This window comes from Ceratotherium simum, chromosome 22 (assembly GCF_057802395.1).
Source record: "Ceratotherium simum simum isolate JZ-2026a chromosome 22, ASM5780239v1, whole genome shotgun sequence".
In the NCBI taxonomy this organism is placed as follows: Eukaryota; Metazoa; Chordata; class Mammalia; order Perissodactyla; family Rhinocerotidae; genus Ceratotherium; species Ceratotherium simum.
The window spans coordinates 16,755,395-16,778,476 of NC_141921.1; the positions used below are offsets into that span (position 1 = coordinate 16,755,395).

The following is a 23,082-nucleotide window of genomic DNA, read 5'->3' on the forward strand; positions in this document are numbered from 1 at the left end:
CACATCCCTCTAGTTGCTGCACGTGGGACGCGGCCTCAGCGTGGCCGGAGAAGCGGTGTGTCGGCGCGCCCAGGGTCGAACTCGGGCCACCAGCAGCGGAGCGCGCACACTTAACAGCCAAGCCACAGGGCCAGCCTCTAAATGCTTTCAATTTAGAAACTACAGTATGTTAAAATTGAGATTAAGACAAAATCCAAGTACCTGTTTCTTTAGTCTTACCATAACCTATCTTCCCAACCTTATCTCTCTCCCTCCTTCTACACCCTTCAGTAGAAGAAACCCATGCTCTATTTCCTGTCTATTTCTTTTGCTGAATTTGCTGCCACTTTACCCTCTGCCCAGGATGCTTGCACCCCCACATCTTTCGTTCACTCAGTCCTTTAGGCAACCATCTGCACCTACTTCGGTGCATAGCATGGAGGCCTTTAATGTGTGTTAACAGATCTTGGAATGATTACAGTAGAAGCCTTCTTATCAAGCAGGATCAGGACCAGAAATGGAATAATTCAGTTAAAATAGGAAATCGCAAAATGTGATCTATACTTACTTTAAATATTTTATATGAACTTGAAACATATTTATATATATTCATTCACCAGTGTTTTGATGTAAAGCAAGGCTGAGAATGAGCCCACCGATTGGAGCTCTGCATTGTCTTTCTCGAACAAACCTCACTCACAATACGCATTTTTATGATTTCCAGTTTGTTTTTCTTTAAAGTGGATCAAGAACTTAAACACACCTGGGAGGCCAGCCCGGCGGCGCAGCGGTTAAGTGTGCGCGCTCCGCTGTGGTGGACCGGTTCGCCGGTTTGGATCCCGGGCGCGCACCGACGCGCCGCTTGCTGGCCTATGCTGTGGCAGTGTCGCATATAAAGTAGAGGAAGATGGGCACGGATGTTAGCCCAGGGCCAGTCTTCCTCAAGAAAAAAAAAGGGGGGCGGATTGGCAACAGATGTTAGCTCAGGGCTAGTCCTCCTCACAAAAAACAAACAAACAAACAAAAAACCTGGGAAAGAAATCTATGTCAGGACTTTAAATTAGAATTATTTACCCAACTTTTTACAATTGTCTTGCACACTCTTATTTCAAAAGTACTTTTTGTTTTTGTTTTTCAGTAACTCAGTCCTTATTGAGTCTTCTCAAAGCATTCCACTTTGCTTAAAAAACAATTTAATGAAATGTTTCAAACACACAAGGAGAAAAACAGAATGGACACCTGTTCCCACACTCAGCTGTATGAGTGCTAACATTTTGCCATACTTCAGATTTTTCTAAACGCTACAGATAGAGTTGAAAGCTCTGGCACTCTCCGTGCTGATCTCGTTTCTATCCCACCCACCTCTCCATCCATAACAACCATCCTGAAGTCCATGTTTAGCTTTACCGTATGTGTTTTTACACTTATTACACATGGGTGCCAATAAATATATGGCTTTGTTTTACATGTTTTGAATCTGCGTGTAAATGGTATCATTCTGTATGTATTACTCTTCAACTCGATTGTTTCTTTCATCTTTATGTGCTTGAGATTTATCTTTGTTGATATGTGTAGCTCTAGTTAATTCATTTGAACTGATGCATAGTATTTTGTAAATATTCTAAAACTTATTTATTTTATTTTTTCTCTTGTCGAACATTTGAATTACAGTAGTCCCCCCTTATCCTCGGTTTTCCTTTCTGTGGTTTCAGTTACTTGCCCTCAACCATGGTCTGAAAATATTAAATGGAAAATTCCAGAAATAATTCATAAGTTTTAAATTGCACAGCATTCTGAGTAGCGTGGTGAAATCTCGCGCCGTCCAGCTCTGTCCCACCCTGGGACGTGAACCTTTGTCCAGTGTATCCATGCTGTATACGCTACCTGCCCGTTAGTCATTAGTAGCCATCTAGGTTATCAGATCAACTGTTGCGGTATCACAGTGCTTGCGCTCAAGTAATGCTTATTTTACTTAATAACAGCCCCAAAGCGCAAGAGTAGTGATGCTGGCAATTCGGATATGCCAAAGAGAAGCTGTAAAGCACTTCCTTTAAGTGAAAAGTTGCAAGTTCTCAACTTGATAAGAAAAAAAATTGTATGCTAAAATTGTTAAGATCTATGGTAACTTTCATTACTGTATATTGTTATAATTGTTCTATTTTATTATTAGTTATTGTTGTTAATCTCTTCCTTTGCCTAATTTGTAAATTAAACTTTATCATAGGTGTGTATGTATAGGAAAAAACATAGTATATATAGGGTTTGGTACTATCCGCAGTTTTGGGCATCCACTGGGGGTCTTGGAATGTATCCCCTGTGGAAAAGGGGGGACCACTGTATTTCCATTTTTTTCTATTACAAACAACACTGCAGTGATCATTCCTTCATACGTCTCCCTGTATATATATATGAAAGTTGAAAGCTCTAGCTAATATAACAAAAACTGGACAGTTCTCATTCTTTTGACATTCATATTACATTGCTTAACATAACTTTAAATTAAATTATATAATTATAATATCAAGTACACCTGGCATCAACAGGTTATGAAATAAAATACATCTGACCCCGGATGAACATAAAACTCAAGTGCACAGTAGTCCATTACCTACAAGGATTACACTGATGGTTCTTTTAAGATAGAATGGAGATTATCAGTTAAGTGGAAGTCAATTAAGAAAGTGTTCACTGTTTAAGGAAATCAGTAGCTGTGGTGACAAAGCACACACTCTATAAGTCAACGTGAGTTGTCTCCATTCAACTAAATTTAAGAAATAGTTATTGAGAAGCTACTATACATTAAGTACCATGTTAGGCATCATGGTTAAACACGAAGGTGAAGCCAATAGTTCCTGTTCACAAAACATTTTCCAACCTAGTAAAGAGGTCAAGACCAAGTGCTTACATACGTAATCATGACACAAAAAGAGTAAGACAGATGTCTAAGGAGGCACACAAGCTATCATGGAGGGAGGATGGGGGAAAGGAGTGATCAGGAAAGGAGTCTTAGGACAGGCGGACTCTGCAGTGAACTATGAAAGGTGTTAGACCATTGATGTCCGTACCTGCCAATCCGTTTAACGGCTCCCTATCTGTCAGCAGTTGCCTTGAAAGCAATGAAAGCTATACTCTGATCTTCTCCGATTACCATTTCTTTTCTTCTTGGCCTTGCACACAGATTCTCCCTCTTTGCTTAGCCCTTTCAGATGAGATGTCCACACCCCAATCCCTGGAACCTGTGAATATGTTATGTTACCAGGCAAGGGAGAATTAAAATTGAAGATGGAAATAAAGTTGCTAATCTGCAACTTTAATTTAAAATGGGGAGATTATCCTGGATTATCCTCATGGGCCCAGTGTAATCACAAGGGTCATTAGAAGTGCAAGAGGGAAGTAGGAGAGTCCGTGCCAGAGTGATGCAGCATGAGAAAGACTTGAACAGTCATTGCTGGCTTTGAAGATAGAAGGGGGTGATGAGCCAAAGAATGCTGGCAGCCTCTAGATGCTGGAAATGGTAAGGAAATGGACTCTCTTCTGGAGCCTTCAGAGGAATGCAGCCCTGCAACACCTTGATTTTAGCCCAGTGGGATCCATTTCAGACCTCTGATCTCCAGAACTGTAAGACAATAAATGTGTTGTTTTAAACCACTAAGTTTGTGATAATTTGTTACAGCAGCAATAAGAAAGTAACACAAAAGGTTAATGAAGCCGATCAGAAGAAAAAACAGGTTTTGAGGGAAAGCTCATGGCTTTGCTTGTGCTGAGCTGAGGAGCTGGTGGTTATCTGTGAAAGGGCGAGAAGGCCACTGGAAATGTGGGTTTGGATCTCAGAAAAGAGGTTGGGATTTGGGATTCTAGAATCATTTCATAGAGAAGACACTTGACACCTAGAGTAAGGGTGAGGTGGCTTAGGCAGAAAGTTTAGAGCAGTGCTGTCCCATAGAATATAACATAAGCCATGAATGTGAGCCACATTTGCAATTACATTCTTCAGTAACCACATTAAAAACATTAAAAAAGAAAAAGACGGAGTTAAATTCTAATAATATATTTTATTGTACTGAACATATCCAAATTATTATCATTTCAACATGTAATCACTATACAAATTATTAATGAGATATTTTACTTTTTTTTGGTATGAAGTCTTTCAAATCTGGTGTGCATTTTATGCTCAGTTCAGCACATCTATAAATACTTTCAAGGGCTCTATAACCATCATGTGGCTGGTGGCTACTGTACCGGACTGTGTAGTTTAGAGAAAGAGCAGATACAAAGGGTGGAGCCTTAAGAGACATCAGCATTTAGGACACAGGACTCCGAGGAAAAGAAGCCAGTGAAGGAATAGAGAAAGGTAGGAGGAGATTCAGGATGATGCATGTTTCAAAATCCAAAGAAATTTTACTCAGGGAAACACAGGGAGGGAAGCATCACATGCTCTCTTTCTTCAGTGCTCTGGCTCCTTCAGCTCCTACATTTTAGAGGTCTTCCCCCTGTCTGTAGTGAAGCTCTACACTACGGAGTCACTTTTTTTGCTCTGGCTTTAATAGTCTTATATATACCTTGAGCCATAAATTTAGAAGCCCAGATCTAGGGGGCTGGGGATAACAGGGTGACTAGGGGAAAGAAGAAAGGAGCATTGAGGTGGTATGAGGTTGTTGGAGGATGTGATGATTTGGAACAGGTGCCTGGTGGGAGTAAGATGGAGATCATGTTACCATGACAACTGATTATTTCATTGGTCCAATGACCAGTTGCCATGGTGATGAAATCTTTGTGTCAGTATGACATAGATCCCAAGGGAGAGGATGCTTGTGCAAAGGACCCTTTGCTCATTGGCAAAGCTTTTATATTTGCAATAATTTCTGCATTGCTTGATGAAACCTCCCCCAGGAATTTCAGTCAACATTGATGTCCCCCCTACTTTCTCCTGTTCATTTATAGCAATCACTGCTTGCAAAATGCACACATTTTCATTGCTCATATTCTACATAGTGTTTTCTTATCTGGTAGTCTTTAATTGTTTTAGTAATTTATCTCTTTCTCCTTCACAGATATAATCCTGTTGAAGGCAGGGATCATTCTTATAATTCAGTTGTGATTTCAAAGGACTGAAGGTTAGTGGAAAAAAGCAGACCCTTGGGAGCCAGACAGATCTGCGTTTACATACCTCTGCCTCTGCCACTTGCCAATTGTGTGGCCCTAGGAAAGTCATTTTATCTTCTTGCGATTTAGTTTTCTTCTGTAAAACGAGGATAATAAAACTTGCACTGTGAGGTTATTGTGAGGATTACAGATAACTTAAATAAAGTAGCTGGCCTACAGTAGGGACCCAACTATTACAACATGGTGCCCAGCCCAGTCCTGGATGCCATGATTAGCACTTAGTAATACTGTACGAATAATAAGAAAATGATGACAGATTACAGGATAACAGTGGGACTATTACTCTTTGGTGTGCTTAAAGATCAGTTGTCCTATGGTGTATTATTTTGTTTTTTGGTGCGTGCCTGGATCCGAACCTGGGCCACCAGCAGCAGAGCGCGCACACTTAACCACTATGCCACCGGGCCAGCCCCAGCAGCTGCAATTCTTAACTTGCAATCCAAGTTACACTGATTGTAACTTCTTGGGAGGAAAAATTTTAAAGTATTTAATTGGGAAAAATGAGAGGAGAAATAACCAGGTATTTTGTGCATCAAATCACACGTGAATCTGATTCAGCCTCTAGACCCAACTACTGATTTATAAGAAACACAGAGGGCAAAGCACATGTTAAAGACCACCTCAGGGGCGCCGGCCTGGTGGCGTAATGGTTAAGTTCACTCACTCCGCCTTTGTGGCCTGGGGTTCGCAGGTTCAGATCCCTGGTGCAGACCTATGCACCGCTTATCAAACCACGCTGTGGCAGGTATCCCACATACAATGTAGAAGAGGATGGGCACGGATGTCAGCTCAGGGCCAATTTTCCTCAGCAAAAAGAGGAGGATTGGCAACAGATGTTAGCTCAGGGCTAATCTTCCTCATCAAAAAAACAAAACAAAAAAAACTACCACAGAGAAGCAATCAGCAAGATCCATATCGTGGGAAATACCACAGGAAAAATAGTGTAGTTTCTTCAACAAATACACTGCAAGAAATAAAGAGCAGAGAAGGGACTTATAAATTAAAAAAGGTTTAAGGAACATATCATCCATTTCCACGCATTATTTGAGCCTTGATTCAAACAAACAAAAATTTTAAAATTCACAATGTGTTTGGAAATTTAAACACTGACAGGATAGATCAAAGATGTATCTTAGTACCAATGACTTCAGAAATTCTCATTAACTTTTAGATAAGATAATGGTATGTTTTGTTCAAATAAGAGTTTTTATCTTTTGAAAATATGGTTTTAAAATAGGTCTGTGTTGATGACGTATGATGTCTGGAATTTCCTTCAAAATAACAGAAGGGGCAATGTGAGTGTGAGTGTGGGGATCCAGAAGAAATAAGATTGGCTACCACTTGATAATTGTGGAAGCTGGATGATGGCTATACAGGATTCATTGTAGTATTTGTCTATTTGCATATCTGAAGTTTTTCACAGAAAATAAGTGAAAAAGATTAAGGAATCATATTTAAAACAAATGCACGTAAGCATTTATCTAAGATTGTATGAACAATAAAGATGCTGGGCCGGCCCCGTGGCTTGGTGGTTAAGTGAGCGCGCTCCACTGCTGGCGACCCTGGTTCGGATCCCGGGCGCGCACCGACGCGCTGCTTCTCTGGCCATGCTGAGGCCGCGTCCCACATACAGCAACTAGAAGGATGTGCAGCTGTGACACACAACTATCTACTGGGGCTTTGGGGGGAAAAAATAAATAAATAAAATCTTTAAAAAAAAAAAAAAGAAAAACAATAAAGATGCTTAGATGTAAGGAAATACAGAATATTCCTTAGCACCGTGTTGGACAAATGCATTGTGATGGTTTAATGAACAAATTAATGTATATTTCACCTAGCTAGTCCTCCACAGTGAGGTTTCTACATTGTACACATCAATAGTATTTCTCTATTTCAAATTACAATTGGTATCATTCATGATGTCGCAGGTTATATTCCTTGAAAAAAAAACAGACTCTGAGAGGGAGTTTGTGGGCAAGAAGTTTTCTAGCGGGGTGGAGAGGTGTGCTTTTGTGATCAGTCCTGGTGGAGGAGTGAAGTAAAGAGGAATGGGCAGAGGAAGGAGTTGAACTGTGATACGGTGGCCAAACAGATCTCATGTGATCCAGCCCCTAACCCTAGGGAGCTCAGCAGATGGAAGGGCCCTTCAAATCTGTCCCGCCTTGAGCAGTGGGGCCAGGCCTTTATACTTGGAATTACCCTCCTGCCTACCTTGCCCCAACAAACTTGAACTCATCCTTCCAGGCTGAGCTCAAATGTTTCTGTGTCTGTGAACTTTTCCTTGAAACATCCATCTCCAGTGAGATCAAATTCCTTCCTGCACTCTTCTTTCTCTGTGAACCATACAGGGGAATAGGAGGAGCTCTCATTTATAATACTTCTCACGTGCTAAGTACTAGGTAAGCACTCTACATGCACGTTGTTTCAGTTAACTCACAACACCCCTATGCAATAAATACTATTATTACCCCCATTTACAGATGAGGAAATCGAGTCTCAGAGAGATTAAGCCATTTGCCCAACTAAAGTCATTGAGCTAGTGAGTGGCAGGGCTGGGATTTAACCCCAGCCAGGGGGCCCATCCTCACTCACGTCACTCTCCCTCACTTATCACTATCACAGACTTACTTAGTCACTATTATGCTGTACTGCCCTCTAGCTACTGCTTTTATCTTTGGGCTCCAAGCCCTGAGCACAGTACCCAGCCTAGAGTTAGCATTTAATAAATGTTTACTGAATGAATGGATAGCCACCTCATCAGCATTTCTAGCAAATTCCATTTTAGAAACAGATCAAATCCAGATGCAATTTATAGGCACAAGGATGACATATTTTGTGGTATCAAAGAACAAGAAACTCCACTAGAAGGGTTAAGCTTGGCTATATTTAACATAGTGGAAAAAGAGATTGGATGGGGGCAGTGGGCATAGAAGGCCATAAATTAACTGCTAAATGGCTAAAAAGGAAAAACTGTACTTAGATACTTAAACATAAGCTTTGGGTTTATATGTGTGACTGCATGCACGCAGGCCTTCTGGCATCTCTTGCTTTGAGAATCATTGCAAAAAACCAAACAAACCCACATTCATTCTACTATGCTGAATAGCGGGAGCAAGCCACAGGTGGATCATGAATTCAGATTAAATGAAATTAAAACAACTTCATGAAGAATGAAGTATTCAAAATAGCTGCCCAAAAGTGGATGAGAATCTATAAGGAAAGGTAGAAGATATAGGAATTACAAATAAGTTTCCATTATATAGAAAAGTAACTCTTCTCCATTTCCATTAAAACATCAGAATCTGAGAAAACATATTTAGATAATCAGTGTGGGGTTGTAGCAAAAAGAACGATTTCGAAGTCATAGGATTGAGGCTCAAGTCTTTACATTGTCATTCACTAGCAATGTGACCTCAGTTTTCTTTGCCTGTAAAATGGGGACAATGATCTCCAAGTTTTAGGATAATTATGGGGATTTAGTAAGGTAAAATATTATTTCCTTTTTCCACTCCCTGTCGCTCACAGAAGCCACTGTTTCCTCCTCTGAACTTCTATAGACATCAACATTTGACCAGTCTTGTTTCATAGATCTCCCCCCGATTTTTTTCAGGAGTATTTCAAAGCAAATCCCAGACATTACGTCAGTTCATCTTAAATATTTCAGTTGCAAGGATTTCTGTGATTTTTAATTTTTTTAATTTTTTATTTTTTTCTGAGGAAGATCAGCCCTGAGCTAACATCCATGCTAAGCCTCCTCTTTTTGCTGAGGAAGACTGGCTCTGAGCTAACATCTATTGCCAATCCTCCTCGTTTTTTTCCCCAAAGCCCCAGTAGATAGTTGTATGTCATAGTTGCACATCCTTCTAGTTGCTGTATGTGGGATGTAGCCTCAGCGTGGCCGGAGAAGCGGTGCGTTGGTGCACGCCCGGGATCCTGAACCCGGGCCGCCAGTAGCGGAGCGCACGCACTTAACCGCTAAGCCACTGGGCCGGCCCAAACAATTGTTTCTTAACCACCATGTTTGTACCCAGAGTTTCAGGCTCCTTTGGGCTGCAAACCTTGGCTGCTTTTTCCTGCTATCCAGGTTCCTTTCATTCTATCATTCCAAAAGATACTGCTAACTGAAAGAGAGATTTCCTCTGATCCCACTCTATTTGAACATCTTCTGACTCACTCTTCCCAGCACCACCCAAGTTTCATTGACACCATTGCTTGCACATAATGTAAATACTTTATTTAATCTACACATTTGTTAACGTTTGTTCAGCTGTCTTGGTGCCCTCATGTCATTCATTATGCTTTAAATTACCTCAGTTGATTCTGAGAGTGGAGGTAAGCCAAGGTTTGAGCCAGGCGGTCACAAGGCAGATGGATGGGGTGGCAGGTGGAGGAGGTAGGTGGTATGAGTGCACTAGTGCAAATGCATTGCCAGAACTAGGAAAAAAAAAATAGGCTACTGCCTTCTACTGGGAGGAATACTCTAAGCTGCTCCTCTCTTCTGAGAATGATGAAGCAGTAGAGTGTTTGGGAAGGACAACAGTTTGCCTTGCTGATATAAGCTGAAGTTCACACCAAGCTCCCGGGGGCAAGAACACAATTTGTGGATGGTTTAAATCGAGCGACACGGTCCAGCTTCATGAGTTAGTCATTCCCATCAGCCACTAGTGTTTGATGACCACTTATAAGACTGTAATCTCCGTAGCCTCTACTTTTCTCGTATCTCCTCAACCTCTTTGACTTTGTTCAAGCTGTCCTCTTCTACCTCAAATTTTCTTTCTCCACTTGCAGCCTTGCTTCTGTCTCTGCATGGCAAACTCCTACTCATTTATTCAGACTTAGCCTGAACCTTACACCTTTAAGGGTGGAGCTTTCTTTGGTGCACCCATCCCCATCCAATCTGACAGAGTTAAGCCTTGCTTCTTCTCTGTTGCCATGAAACAAGTACAAATCTCTACTAATTTGGGGTTGTTTACGTGTCTGCTTCTCCAGAAGCCTAGGAGCACACTGAAGGTAGAGAATCTATGGATTCCCCTTCCCTTTTGTTTTTTGTGAGGAGGATCAGCCCTGAGCTCACATCCATGCCAATCCTCCTCTTTTTTGCTGAGGAAGACTGGCCCTGGGCTAACATCTGTGCCCATCTTCCTCCACTTTATATGGGACACCACCACAGCATGGCCGGAGAAGCAGTGCATCGGTGCGCGCCAGGGATCCGAACCCCGGGCCGCCAGCAGTGGAGCGCGTGCACTTAACCGCTACGCCACGGGGCGGCCCCTATGGATTCCCTTTTGACTGCCCGGTATTTAGCCCAGTGCCTGGTACAGGGTAGGTGCTCGATAAACGATTATTGATTGCTGTTTAAGTATGCATAGTGACCAACACCCAACACCAAGTGTTGTCATTAAGTAGCAGTTGGTGGTGCTGAGAGCCTCCCAGTGGCCTTTGTATAGACTTTTTTCCATCTAATACATGAAATATAAAGTATTATATAAAGATATCCAGCGAATCTGGAAGGCTGGGAATGGGCTGGGAATGATGAGAGGCTGTCTCATGTTTTTCTCTCTTTCTCTTACAGATCTTGGCTCATTTTACATTCATTTCTCATTTTCTGCTTTCTCTTACAATAGAGGGAGAAAAGGATCAGGTAAAGCCTCATTTGTCTAAGTGGCTGTGGGTCACGTGAAACCTTGAATGCTGTTGACTCTGTTGATGCCGCAGAGTCAAGGTTTTTGTCAGGATATTGCCGCCTAGCTCGGGGCTGTGTTTCTTTCAAGGAATTTGTAATCCAAATGAGGCTGGGAAAAGATTGCAAACAACACAAAACAATAACACCTCTATCTCATTGCTGTGAGCAATCTCTTTCTCTTAAGGCTCTGTCCCCTGAGTTGGATACCATCTCCTCTTCAAGGGCTCTCCTGCCCCACACCTTCCCTGCCAGCCAGCTCTCATCTCCCATGACTGTGAACTACTCTTTTCTGTGCTGACACTCGACCTTGTACATAATTATATTGTCTTTGGGGGCCTTTATTTTATGGCAGCATGTGCATTATCTCTTGCTAGGTAGCTGTGATGACTGTTTCCATTTAATAGGCAAGGAAATAGACACTAAGGGGAACTAAATAACTTGACGTAGGCACATAGGAAGCAAGTTATGGAACATGAGATTGAACCTAGGTCTGCTTTCCCAATCTGAGCTTTAAGCAACCCCTCCCTTCCCCATCATCCCCCAAATCTCCCCCTGCTGCTATGGCCATTACAACTTTTTTTGTGGGGGTAGGGGAGGTGTCCTACTTCATTCTTTGATATTCTGCGGCTGTGCTTTCCTTCTCAAAGGCTGCTGATCCCCACGCCCCCCAAACTCATTTCTGGCAGCTATCCAGAAGCAAGTCTTTCTACTTCTTTACTCCATTATCTGGCTGACTCCACTCAAGTGGCTCAGAAAGATTCCTAGTTTGGGACTTTGATGACCTTGATCCCAGCCTCAGGTTGAAACCTGGTGACTATTGCCCTCAGTTTCTTCCTCTGACAAATAGGAATAATCTCAGTTTTGCCCATCTCCTTAAACCCATGACCTAGACTGTTCTTTAGTACTCTTCTGCCTATAGCCCCACTCAGCTGAGACCTAAAGGGCTGGGAAGAAGAGGAGTGTTAGCTGTGTTATCAAGGATCCACCCAACGGCCCAACAAAGAACCAGAAACTTCCAATTCCCTTGGCAACTTGGTAGAAGAGGGAACTTCTATCCTCTCTCAGGAAAGCTGGCAAGGGCGGCCTCTCCTTCAGGACACTATTTCCCTGACCACAGTGTATTGTAATTATCTAATCTATTTGATTCCCACTAGACTGTGAGTTCTTCAAGTATAGAGCCTGTATCTTATTACCTTACTGCTACCAGTCTGGTCCAAGCCGCCATCCTGCACCTAGATGATGGAGCCTCTGACTTCCACCATTCTCCTCTCACCGTCTACTCTTGGCACAGTAGCCAGAGTGATCTGGCTTGAAAGCACAAAACAGATCATATCACCCCTCTGTTCAAAGCCATGTGATGGCTCCATTTTTGCCAAGATCCTTACAGTGGCCTACAGGATCCCATTCTCTGAACTTATCTCCTCATTCCTCTCTCATTTGCTCACCCTGCTGGAACTGTCCTGGCCTCCTCACCATTGCTAACACTTCCAGGAATGCTTTCGCCCCGGGCCTTTCCACTAGCTGTTTCTTCTGACTCTTTCCCAGACAACAGCATGGCTCACTCCCTCACCTCTTACAGGTTTCTCATTCAAGTCACCTTATGAATTGGGCTCTCCTCCATGGCTCTATTTAATATCCCATTCTGTAATTGGAATAAGATGTTAATCCACTTTCATTTCTCTTCCACAAAATCCTCTTTGCTACGCCTATTACTTTGCTCCACATGTCTAGATTTTTTGATAAGTCCCCTCTCTCCTCCTCTAAATATTTTCCTTTCTCCCTCCCTTTTGCCCCAATGCAGGCTTAAGGCCATTCACCTAGATTAATGCATGAGGGGCCTGCCTGGTGGCGCAAGCGGTTAAGTGTGTGCACTCTGCTGCGGCGGCCCGGGGTTCGCTGGTTTGGATCCCGGGCGCGCACCGATGCACTGCTTGGCAAGCCATACTGTGGCAGCGTCCTGTATAAAGTGGAGGAAGATGGGCATGGATGCTAGCCCAGGGCCAGTCTTCCTCCTCAAAAAAAGAGGAGGATTGGCGGATGTTAGCACAGGGCTGATCTCACAAAAAAAAAAAAAAAAATAGATTAATGCATGAGTTTACGTGATGAAAGGTGAGGCATAATGAAAGAGAAAAATATGAGATCTCAGCTGAGGTGAAGCTGGAAAGGAATTTGGACTCAGAAGACCTTGGGTTTGAATTCTGGCTCAAGTTTTTAACTCTCCTGAGCCTCAATTTCATCAGCTGGGAAGATAAGCATAGGAGTCCTGTCTCAGGGACTTGGTGAAAGCATTGAATGAGAAGACATGTGAAAGCAGCTGGCATGTGGTCCTCACTAGCGGTGGAGTCCACCGGGTCACAACTTTGTCTGGCTTACTCTCTGCTGAAGCGTCAGCACCTAAAACATGGTTCGGCTAAAGTATTTGTTGAGCAAATGAACATATCATCAATGAATAAATATTGATGTTAAAAAAAAATCCCAACCCCCTCTCCTCCAGTTTTCCTCATACCCTTTACCCTGGTTTATTTTTTCCCATACCACTAAACACCTATCATACCCAATAATTTTCTTATGTTTATCATCTTTCTCCTTGTACAATGATACCTCCAAGAGGGGAGGGTATTTTTTTCCCCCTCTCTCTCCTGTTCACTGACGCATCCCAAGCACAAAAACAGTGTCTGACAGCCTTAGTAGTGATTGGCAAATATTTGTCGGATGAAGAAGTGAATGAATCTTTGTATTTTCAGAATCTTGCTAGAGTCATATAGAAAAGGAATATAGGAGTGCTTTGAATCCTCAATGCCTAGAAATGCTTGGAAAATGGTAGGAGTTGAATGTTCGCTGAAGCAATTGGGTACTCAGCTCTTTAAACACCAGAGGTCTTTATCTGACCCCTGGAAGACTACGCCCAAAAAGGTTTCTAGGGCCAATTCACTCAGGCCTCTTCCTTCCCTCTCATCCACTCAGCCTAGTATTCATCTAACACGTATCTCAGTACCAAATACTGAGCACCTACTGTGAATTCAAAAGCATGCTTGGTGCTACATAGGTGACTAACGCGAATGACGCAATAGCAAATAATACGTCTGCACGTAATTAAGTGTGAAATTACAGGGCAGACTGGCAGTGCCGACAGTTTAGAGGAAGAGCCAGTGAAGACTGACGTAGAAGTAAATTCCAAAGTTCACAAGTCGCCCGAACTACTCTTCTAAATGCTCCACCTGTTGATAGCAAGGACCATAACCTGGGGAGCTACTTCAATCAGAAGGGCCTTTCGAGTCCCAGCTCCTTTGTTGTGAGAAGGAAGCTCAGGCTAGGCCCCGGCAGAGATGGGTCTGAACCCGGCACTTGTGAACTGCTGAAAGAAGGCTGGCCTGAAAGCCCAAGGTGCCTTTGCTGGGGCCTGTAGAATCCGCAGTGTGCCAAGCTGGAGAAGGCGTCCGGTTTCCCGGAGCGGCTAAGGTGCCTGTCGCTACGGTGAGGCGGCGGGCGTTGGCGGGGGGGCAGGGTCACGAGGAGCCATTCCCCCGGGAGCATGAGGCTCCTGGAATCTGCGGGCAGGGTCCAAGGCCGCAGGTCCCTGCTGTCCTCAACTACAGAGCCGGCCGCGCCGCCCCCACTTCCCAGTCGCTACTCTGAGGCGCAGAGACCCCTAAGTCGCTCGGAGCTGCCGGCTGCTGGATGACACGGGCTACGCCAAGGCAGAACCCCCGGAGTCCCGGGGCACTACTTGTCCCAGCGGAGGGATTCCGCGCGCGCCGCCGCTGCCGTGATCGCGGAGGCGCCGTGACGCCGCCGACGCCGGGCCGGTAGCGCAGCGACGTCGCGGGAGGCGGGGGTGGCAGCGGCGGCGGCGGCAGGGGCGGGAGGGAGAGCGCATCGGGAAGTAGTTCCGGGTGCGAGGCCCCGGATGTTGGCTGCTCTTGCTGCTGCCGCCGCTCTCGGCGCTGCCCGGGCCTCGGCCGCTCGCACCAGGCGCCGTTGGGACCTTTCCCGGGGCGGGGAGACGCGCGCCGCGGCCGGGGGCTCGGCCGGGCCGTCCCGGCCTGCACAGCCTGAGGTGAGCGCCCGCCGCCGGGAAGGCCGGGCCGGGGCGGCGGGCGAGGAGGCGGGGCCGAGGCATTTCCCGGGACGGAGGCAGGCGCTGCTCTCCGCGAGACGCCCTCTACCTCCTCTCAGCCGTGGCCGCGCTGCGGCGCGGGCGGGCGGGGCGGGGGCCCGGGCCCGGCCGGGGCCTGGCGGGCGGCGAGGGCTGCGTCCCCCCTCCCCCGCGGCGTCGCCTCAGCTGCCGCTGCCCCTCAGCCGGGAAGCGGCGGCTCGCGCCTCCCGCCCCTCCCCCAGCGGGGTTCCTGGGGCGCTGCGTCGGACGACCGCGGCCGCCGCCGCCTCCCGGGACCTGTCCCCCGGCCTGGGCTAGCCCCCTGGCCGGCCCGATGCAGCTTCTTCTCTCCGAGCGCGGGGGTGGTTTTCGGCCGGTGAGGCGGGCCGGACCTCGCGCCTCGGGTATGCCCTGCGGGGTGAGGAGGCCCGCGCGAGGGGCCTGCGTTCCCACCCATCCTGTCGCCGTGTTCTCTGCCGGCGTTAGGGCAGAGGCAGCCGTTCCATGCGGACGTGTTGCTGTGCTGTGTGTGTTGCATCCTGCCCACGTGGTAGGGTGTCTCTCCCCCACCCCCTCCATTTTTGCAGTTGGTGAGGAGGGAGGTCCGCGGGTGGTTTTCCTCTGTGATTTCCTCCGGGTGGCGTGGAAGGCGTCGGGGTCAGTTTGCCTTGCTGAGGCCGGCGGTGGTTAGCTGGAGGAAGCAGGAGTTGTGCTCTCTGCAATCGAGGCCAGTAGGAGACATAACAGGGCTTCTTCACTGACGCCTTTTCTCCTCTGGAGCTGCTCTTCTGCTGTTCTCTTCTGCGTAGTCCTACGGAGAGAATAAGCTCTAGCTGCTGCAGCGTCGAGGGGTATGGTTTTCACTTCTCCGTTCTGCTTTTTGTGTGTGTAGTCGGCGAAAGTTGTTCTTTTCTGTGTTGTGCAGTCCACGTCTCTGTTGTTCCTGGTTGGACTCCCGAATGAGGTGAGTTGGGCTGGCCAGGTCGTCAGAGATTGGTGGGCATCTTTTTTGTCTTTTCCTGACGTTAATTTTTTTCCTTCTGTGTTGTTTCCCAGTGAAACGGTGCATGTCGCAGAAGTGTTCCATGCATAGCTCTTCACTTGCGAGGCAGCACTCAGTAGTTTCACTGAGTCACTTATTTCGTGGGAGCTCTTTTATTACACTTTCCCTCTCTTTCTGTTGAGTATTGTTGCGCTCTGTTTTTTGAAACGTGTTTTGAGGAGTTTCTTTCCTTAATGTCTCTTCCAAATTAAGGTTTCCATCTTCCTGTGTTTTGCTCTTTTGTGCCCACACATTGCTCCCTTAATAGGGAGCAGGCACAGTAGCAGTGAGAGAAGCCTTTTATTCTTCCTAGACTTTAGCAAATATTTGTAGAAAAGTAGTAACGCCTCTTCATTTTTCTATTTGGGTAGCATATATAGATGTGATTGAAGTTTTTTAGATAAACTTGAGGATTTCTGTTTTCTTTTTTGTGTCTCTTGGAGTTGAGGTGAATCTTGGTCTTGGTTTTGTGCTGTTCAGGAGACTGGGGACTTTCTCATGCTTTTATTAGATATTTTTTGGATGGGGTCACGACACATTTATTTTGGCTCTTTTTGGTTCGTTAGTTTGGGTGAAATAAAAAAATCGTAATGTTTTGAAGCCACTTTTTAGATTCCAGAATGGCCAGCATGCTCACTTTTTCTTGATTTGCTTTTTGCATTGTGCATTCTCTTTGAGTATGTTTTTTTCCTTTTATCTGGTACAGTTGTTAGTACATTTTCCCTCCATGTAAAATAAAAATATTTAAATACAGATTCTATCTGCTTTCATCATGCTAAGTGTGGGTGGGGCAGTGGAAAATAGAGAATGTTGTTCTGATACATTCTGAGGCATGTTTTTTTAGTAAGTCAGTCAGCATTTGTGTCCTTCTGCAAAATAACAGTGCTATGTGTGAAGTAGTCTGTATGAAGAGACGCAAGAAATAAAATATGTGGTCTTTTCAAAGGCTTCAACTTCAGTTGGGGAAACAGCAGGTAACATACATCGTTCATAATTACCAAGCAACATCAAACTCCTGGTTGGGATAACAGTGTAACCAAAGTGAAAGGTATAAGTGAGATTTGATAAAGATAGGAATTTCAAAGGGGAAGAGATGTATTCTAGGAGAGTGAAAGGGTACTTGCAAAGACAGAGAAGTGACAATGTACAAAAGATATTAAGCAGCTTGATTGGCACAGGGAATCTGTATTGGTGAATAATAATAAATGAGTTGAGGATTGGTGAATGGGTATTGGTGGAGGACCTATCAAGGATATATGGTTTAGTTTGATGGGGTACCACAGTGGGTTCTCAAGAATGGGAGTAAGATGATGCATATTGTTCCTGAGGAAGGTTTTTGTATTAGCTGAGTGTCCTGGAGTGGGGAGACTGACTGGAATGCTCTTGGATAATTTTAGGAATAAGATGATGAGGGTCTGACGTAAGATAGTGATTATGGGAATAAAATAATAGCTAATGTTTATTGAGTACTTACTGTGTGCCAGGCATTGTTCTAAGCTCTTTACATGTATTTAACTCATAAAATCTTCATAATAAGATCTTCTTATTCCTACGAAGAAACTGAGTTACAGAGAGGTGGGGTAACTTGCCCCAAATCCCCTAGAGAGTAAGCAGCAGAGCTGGGATTTGAACCCAGGCAATCTGGCCTTTGAGCTTACACATTTAATCATTAAATTATACTGTCCTAAGAAAGAGTGTATAGAATATATAAGATGTATGTGTGAGTAAGAATTAATGTGAACTTAGTGATGACTGAATGTGGGCAAAGGGAAGAGAGCAAATAAAACATTAAAAGATTAAAGCCTAGAATCCTGGGAAGATGGCTGATAATAGTGAGGAAATCAGGAGAGTATCACTGTGAAGGAAAATGAGCTGAGATTGGTTATGGGCAACACCAGATTGTGTACAATCAGTTTTTCAATAGCAGGCTAGTCTGCCACTCCTGATAGCCTTCTCTCCTTGCTGGTTTAGCTCTGGAAATGCAGACTAGTTTAGTATTAATCTAAGCAAAACAGTTAGAAAAACATCTATTCAGAAGGAAAAAATTGTATACCACATTGCAAAGCCACGTAGAAATAGCTTAGGAATTATTTATTTTGGTTGAGCCACACCACTGCTTCCTAGCCTTAGTGAAGATAATCAAGAATTGACGAGAATAATACTGAAGTGTCTGTATAACATCGCTGTATGATGAGTAGAGATGAAATGTAGATTGTGCGTTAGGGCTATAAATGGTAGTAAAAAAAACACGTGAGGGAGGTTAGTAGTATGATGGAGAAAGAGCTTTGAGGTTTGGGACTTTGGACGTTATAGGCTAGTAGGTAAAGCATTCTGAGAAGAACCAGGAAGTGTATCAGTGCCACAGAAGCCAAGGATAGGAAAGATAGTGTGGTTGACAGTATCTAATGTAGTCTTGAAGTTCAAAAACAATGATCATGATGAAAAGACTATTGAACTAGGACTGGGATGTAATTTGTAACCTTAGAGAGCATTTTGAAAGGAAGGATAAGAATAGATGCCAGATTTGTTTTTCACAGAAGGATTTGTAGAGACATTATGGTCTGGTGTGGTAATTCTTAGTATCTTCTCCAAATGCTTCCTCTGGTCTCATTCTGGTCCACATGTCAGAGCTACTCAAATATCAGAAAACTCACTTTTTTTCTTTAAAAAGGAAAGAAACTTGTGTTCTTTTTTTTTTTTTTTAAAGATTTTATTTATTTATTTTTTCCCCCCAAAGCCCCAGCAGATTGTTGTATGTCATAGTTGCACATCTCTCCAGTCGCTGCACGTGGGACGTGGCCTCAGCGTGGCCAGAGAAGCGGTGCGTCGGTGCGCGCCCGGGATCCGAACCCGGGCTGCCAGCAGCGGAGCGCAAGCACTTAACCGCTAAGCCACGGGGCTGGCCCGAAACTTGTGTTCTAAAGCCAGCGATTTTATACTTTACGGCTCTCACAAACTTTTCTTCTCACTCTTTTTTTAAACAGTTTTATCAGCATATAATTCACATACTATACAGTTCACCCATTTAAAGTATACAATTCAGTGGTTTTTAGTATGTTTACCAAGTTGTGCAGCCATCACCACAGTCATCTTTAGACATTTCATAATCCCCCCCAAAGAAAGTCTGTACCCATTAGCAGTCACTTGCTATTTTCCCCTCCCTCCCAGTCTTAGGCGACCACTAATGTCCTTACCATTTCTGTGGATTTGCCTATTCTGGACATTTCATATAAATGGACTCGTACAACATATGGTCTTCTGTGCCTGGCTTCTTTCACTTAGCATGATGTTTCAAGGGTCATCCGTGTTGTAAAGTATATCAGTATCTCACTTCTTTTTATTGCTGAATAATATTCCACTGTATGGCTGTACCACCTTTTATGTGTCCATTCATCAGTTGATGGACAGTTGGATTTCTTGCTTTTTTAAAAACCCTTCCCTGTCTTCACCTTAATCCTCACCCTGCCAACTCTACCCCTCCCATGGCTTTTCTTTTAGATTATAACCTCTGCTGTGCATTCTGCTAGGCATCGAGGATATAAAGATGAGTAAGACATGGCCCTTGAACATTCATATACAGTCATGTGCTGTTTAACGATGGGGATACATTCTGAGAAAAGGCGTCGTTAGCTGATTTCTATTGTTGTGGGAACATCATAGAGTGTACTTACACAAACCTAGATGGTATAGCCTACACGCCTAGGCTATATGGTACTAATGTTATGGGACCGCCGTCATATATGTGGTCCGTCATTGACAGAAATGTCATTATGTGGTGTGTGACTGTAGTGTGTTTATGGTTTACGAACGTTTTCTTATACGTTATCTCATTTGAGCTCACGACAACCCTGTGATGTAGGCAAAGCATTTTTTTTTTTTTTTTTTTTTTTTGTGAGGAAGGTTAGCCCTGAGCTAACATCCGTTGCCAATCCTCCTCTTTTTTGCTTAAGAAGATTGGCCTTGGGCTAACATCCGTGCCCATCTTCCTCTACTTTATATGGGACGCTGCCACAGCATGGCTTGACAAGCGGTGCGTCAGTGCGCGCCCGGGATCTGAACCTGCAAACCCAGGCCCGCCAAAGCAGAGTGCGCAAACTTAACTGCTACGCCACTGGGCCGGCCTCAGCAAAGCATTTTTTTTTTTAATAATTTTATTTATTTATTTTTTCCCCCAAAGCCCCAGTAGATAGTTGTGTGTCATAGCTGCACATCCCTCTAGTTGCTGCATGTGGGGCGCGGCCCCAGCATGGCTGGAGAAGCGGTGCGTCGGTGCGCGCCCGGGACCCGAACCCGGGCCGCCAGTAGCAGAGCGCACGCACTCAACCGCCAAGCCACGGGGCCAGCCCAGCAAAGCATTTTTTAAGATGAGCAATTTGAAGTTTAGATTAGGTGACTTGCCCAATATTGCACACTTAAGTCAGTGATGGAGAATTAGATCTTCTTAGTCTAGGTCCATTGCTATTTCCACTACTCTATGCCGTTATTCTAACTTAAAGGATCCCCATGTGAATTCCTGGAAAATTAGAGGGGCTGAGAAATCCCCTTAATTAGGGAATCAGTAATTTTTAGTGTTTAATCTTTAGGACTTAAAATGAAGAGATTTTTCTTACCAGATTCTGTGACTTGTTTGCTCTGTGATTTAGGTAAGTCATTTCATATTTCTCCCTTTTCTTTCAGAACTTTAGTGGGGATTAATGTGCTGATGGTGATATTGGTAGTGATGTTATTAATAGCTAACATTTTCTGAGGCTTTTTTTTTTTTTTTTATTGTGAGGAAGATCAGCCCTGAGCTAACATCCATGCTAATCCTCCTCTTTTTGCTGAAGAAGACCGGCTCTGAGCTAACATCTATTGCCAATCCTCCTCCTTTTTTTTCCCCAAAGCCCCAGTGGATAGTTGTATGTCACAGTTGTACATCCTTCTAGTTGCTGTATGTGGGACGTGGCCCCAGCATGGCCGGAGAATCGGTGCGTCGGTACGGGCCCGGGATCCGAACCCCGGGCCACCAGTAATGGAGTGCGCGCACTTAACCGCTAAGCCACGGGGCCGGCCCTATGACAACTTTCAAAGAATTTGACTGTCTTAATTGGCATAAATGGATTTTAGTGCACAAATAACAAGAACCACAGCACAGTGTTTTGGTTAAAGATAGAGACTTATACTGAAACTGGAAAAGGCATCTGCTATACAGGATTTTGGATTTAATAGAATTTGTTATAACCAGATCAGCAAAGCGTTATTACTATGGGCCATCTGTTGGGATATGGAAATAGCTTTGTTATATGGAATCAGATGTTGTATTTATATTTATAACAATGGCATTCTGCTTATTTTAAGTAACCTTTTGGAGTTAGGTACCTTTGGCCTCTATTCTACTTGACATATCAGCTGATAGCCTGAGAATGCAATGTCTTTCAGAGTGGTTATTACTTTTCTGTAGCTTATTTATTTATTTATTTATTTATTTATTTATTTATTTATTTATTTTTCCCCTAAAGCCCCAGGCGATAGTTGTAAGTCATAGTTGCACATTCTTCTAGTTGCTGTATGTGGGACGCGGCCTCAGCATGGCTGGAGAAGCAGTGCGTCCATGCGCGCCCGGGATCCGAACCCGGGCCGCCTGCATCGGAACGCACGCACTTAACCGCTAAGCCACAGGGCTGGCCCTAGCTTTACTTTTCTATAGCTATTACTTTTCTATAGCTTTCTATACTTTTCTATAGCTTCTATATTTTCTATAGAAAATAATTCTGTTTTCGGGCGGCCCTGTGGCTTAGCGGTTAAGTGCACGCGCTCCGCTACTGGCGGCCCAGGTTCGGAACCCCGGGCTTGCACTGACGCACCGCTTCTCTGGCCATGCTGAGGCCGCGTCCCACATACAGCAACTAGATGGATGTGCAACTATGACATACAACTATCTACTGGGGCTTTGGGGGAAAAAAGGGAGGAGGATTGGCAATAGATATTAGCTCAGAGCCGGTCTTCCTCAGCAAAAAGAGGAGGATTAGCACGGGTGTTAGCTCAGGGCTGATCTTCCTCACCAAAAAAAAAAAAAAAATTCTGTTTTCTATGGAATTGAGAGAAAACTGGAACAAAGCAAGTGAGACTTATATGTGGTGTCAAACTTTAAAACTGTAACAAGATAAAGTATAGAATAAATATGAATCTGATATAAGATCATTAGGACCATATTCAATAAGAACTCTTACTTTGACACCGTTAATAAGCCTAGTTTCTGTTTTTTTATTTTTTTTATTTTTTCCCCCAAAGCCCCAGTAGATAGTTGTATGTCATAGCTGCACATCCTTCTAGTTGCTGTATGTGGGACGCGGCCTCAGCATGGCCGGAGAAGCCGTGCGTTGGTGCGCGCCCGGGATCCGAACCTGGGCTGCCACCAGGGGAGCGCACGCACTTAACCACTAAGCCACGGGGCCGGCCCTAAGCCTAGTTGCTAATAATTACTAATCCACTCTGGTTACTCTAAGAATTTTACCACAAATCTAAAGTGATTTCATTTTAGTATAATCAGACCTACATTAACAGTGGCCTGACTCATTTCGCATCATCAATGGATGAAGTAGTCTGTAATGGACTCAAACTTATGGAATGCAGTAAGAGGAACTGTTGTTAGAACATAGTCTTAGAGAACTCTCTTCTGAGTTGAACGCTAACAGTTTGGGGGTGGGGAAGCTCCTTGGGTGGGAACTTTTAGCGCGAGTCTCTAGAAACCCTGCATGTTGGCTGTCTTAGTCCTTTTGAGCTGCTATAACAAAATACCACAGACTGGGTAGCTTAAAAATAACAGAAATTTATTGTTCACAGTTCTGGAGGCTGGAAAGTCTAAGATGAGCTTACCAGCATGATCGCCTTCTGATGAGGGCCTCCTTTCTAGTTCATAGCCAGCACCATCTTGCTGTGTCCTCATGTGGTGGAAGGGGCAAGGGATCCCTCTGGAGCGCTTTGAGCTCAAAGACCCCACCTCCTAATACCATCATCTTTGGGAGTTAGGATCTCAACATGAATTGTGGGGGAACAGAAACATTTCAAACCAAAGCATTGGTTGTTTTTTCATTATCTTTGAGTCATGTAGAGAGGGTCATGGATTTCATTGAAGAG

General features: G+C 44.3%; 1 protein-coding gene across 5 annotated transcripts in view; it reads left to right on the forward strand.

The window, feature by feature from the left end:
* Positions 1–13,992: 13,992 nt before the first annotated feature.
* The window catches only part of FOXJ3 (forkhead box J3), a 162,993-nt gene continuing 153,903 nt past the window's right edge, over positions 13,993–23,082 (forward strand). Inside the window, exon 1 of one of the 5 annotated variants that reach the window (XM_004443128.3) lies at positions 13,993–14,302. Coding sequence is in view for 1 of the 5 variants with exons in the window: in XM_087446150.1 (XP_087302276.1) it covers positions 15,259–15,328 (70 nt within the window). In the remaining 4 variants the exon portion in view is untranslated. The other 4 variants (XM_087446152.1, XM_087446150.1, XM_087446154.1 and 1 more) reach the window with 4 other exon arrangements.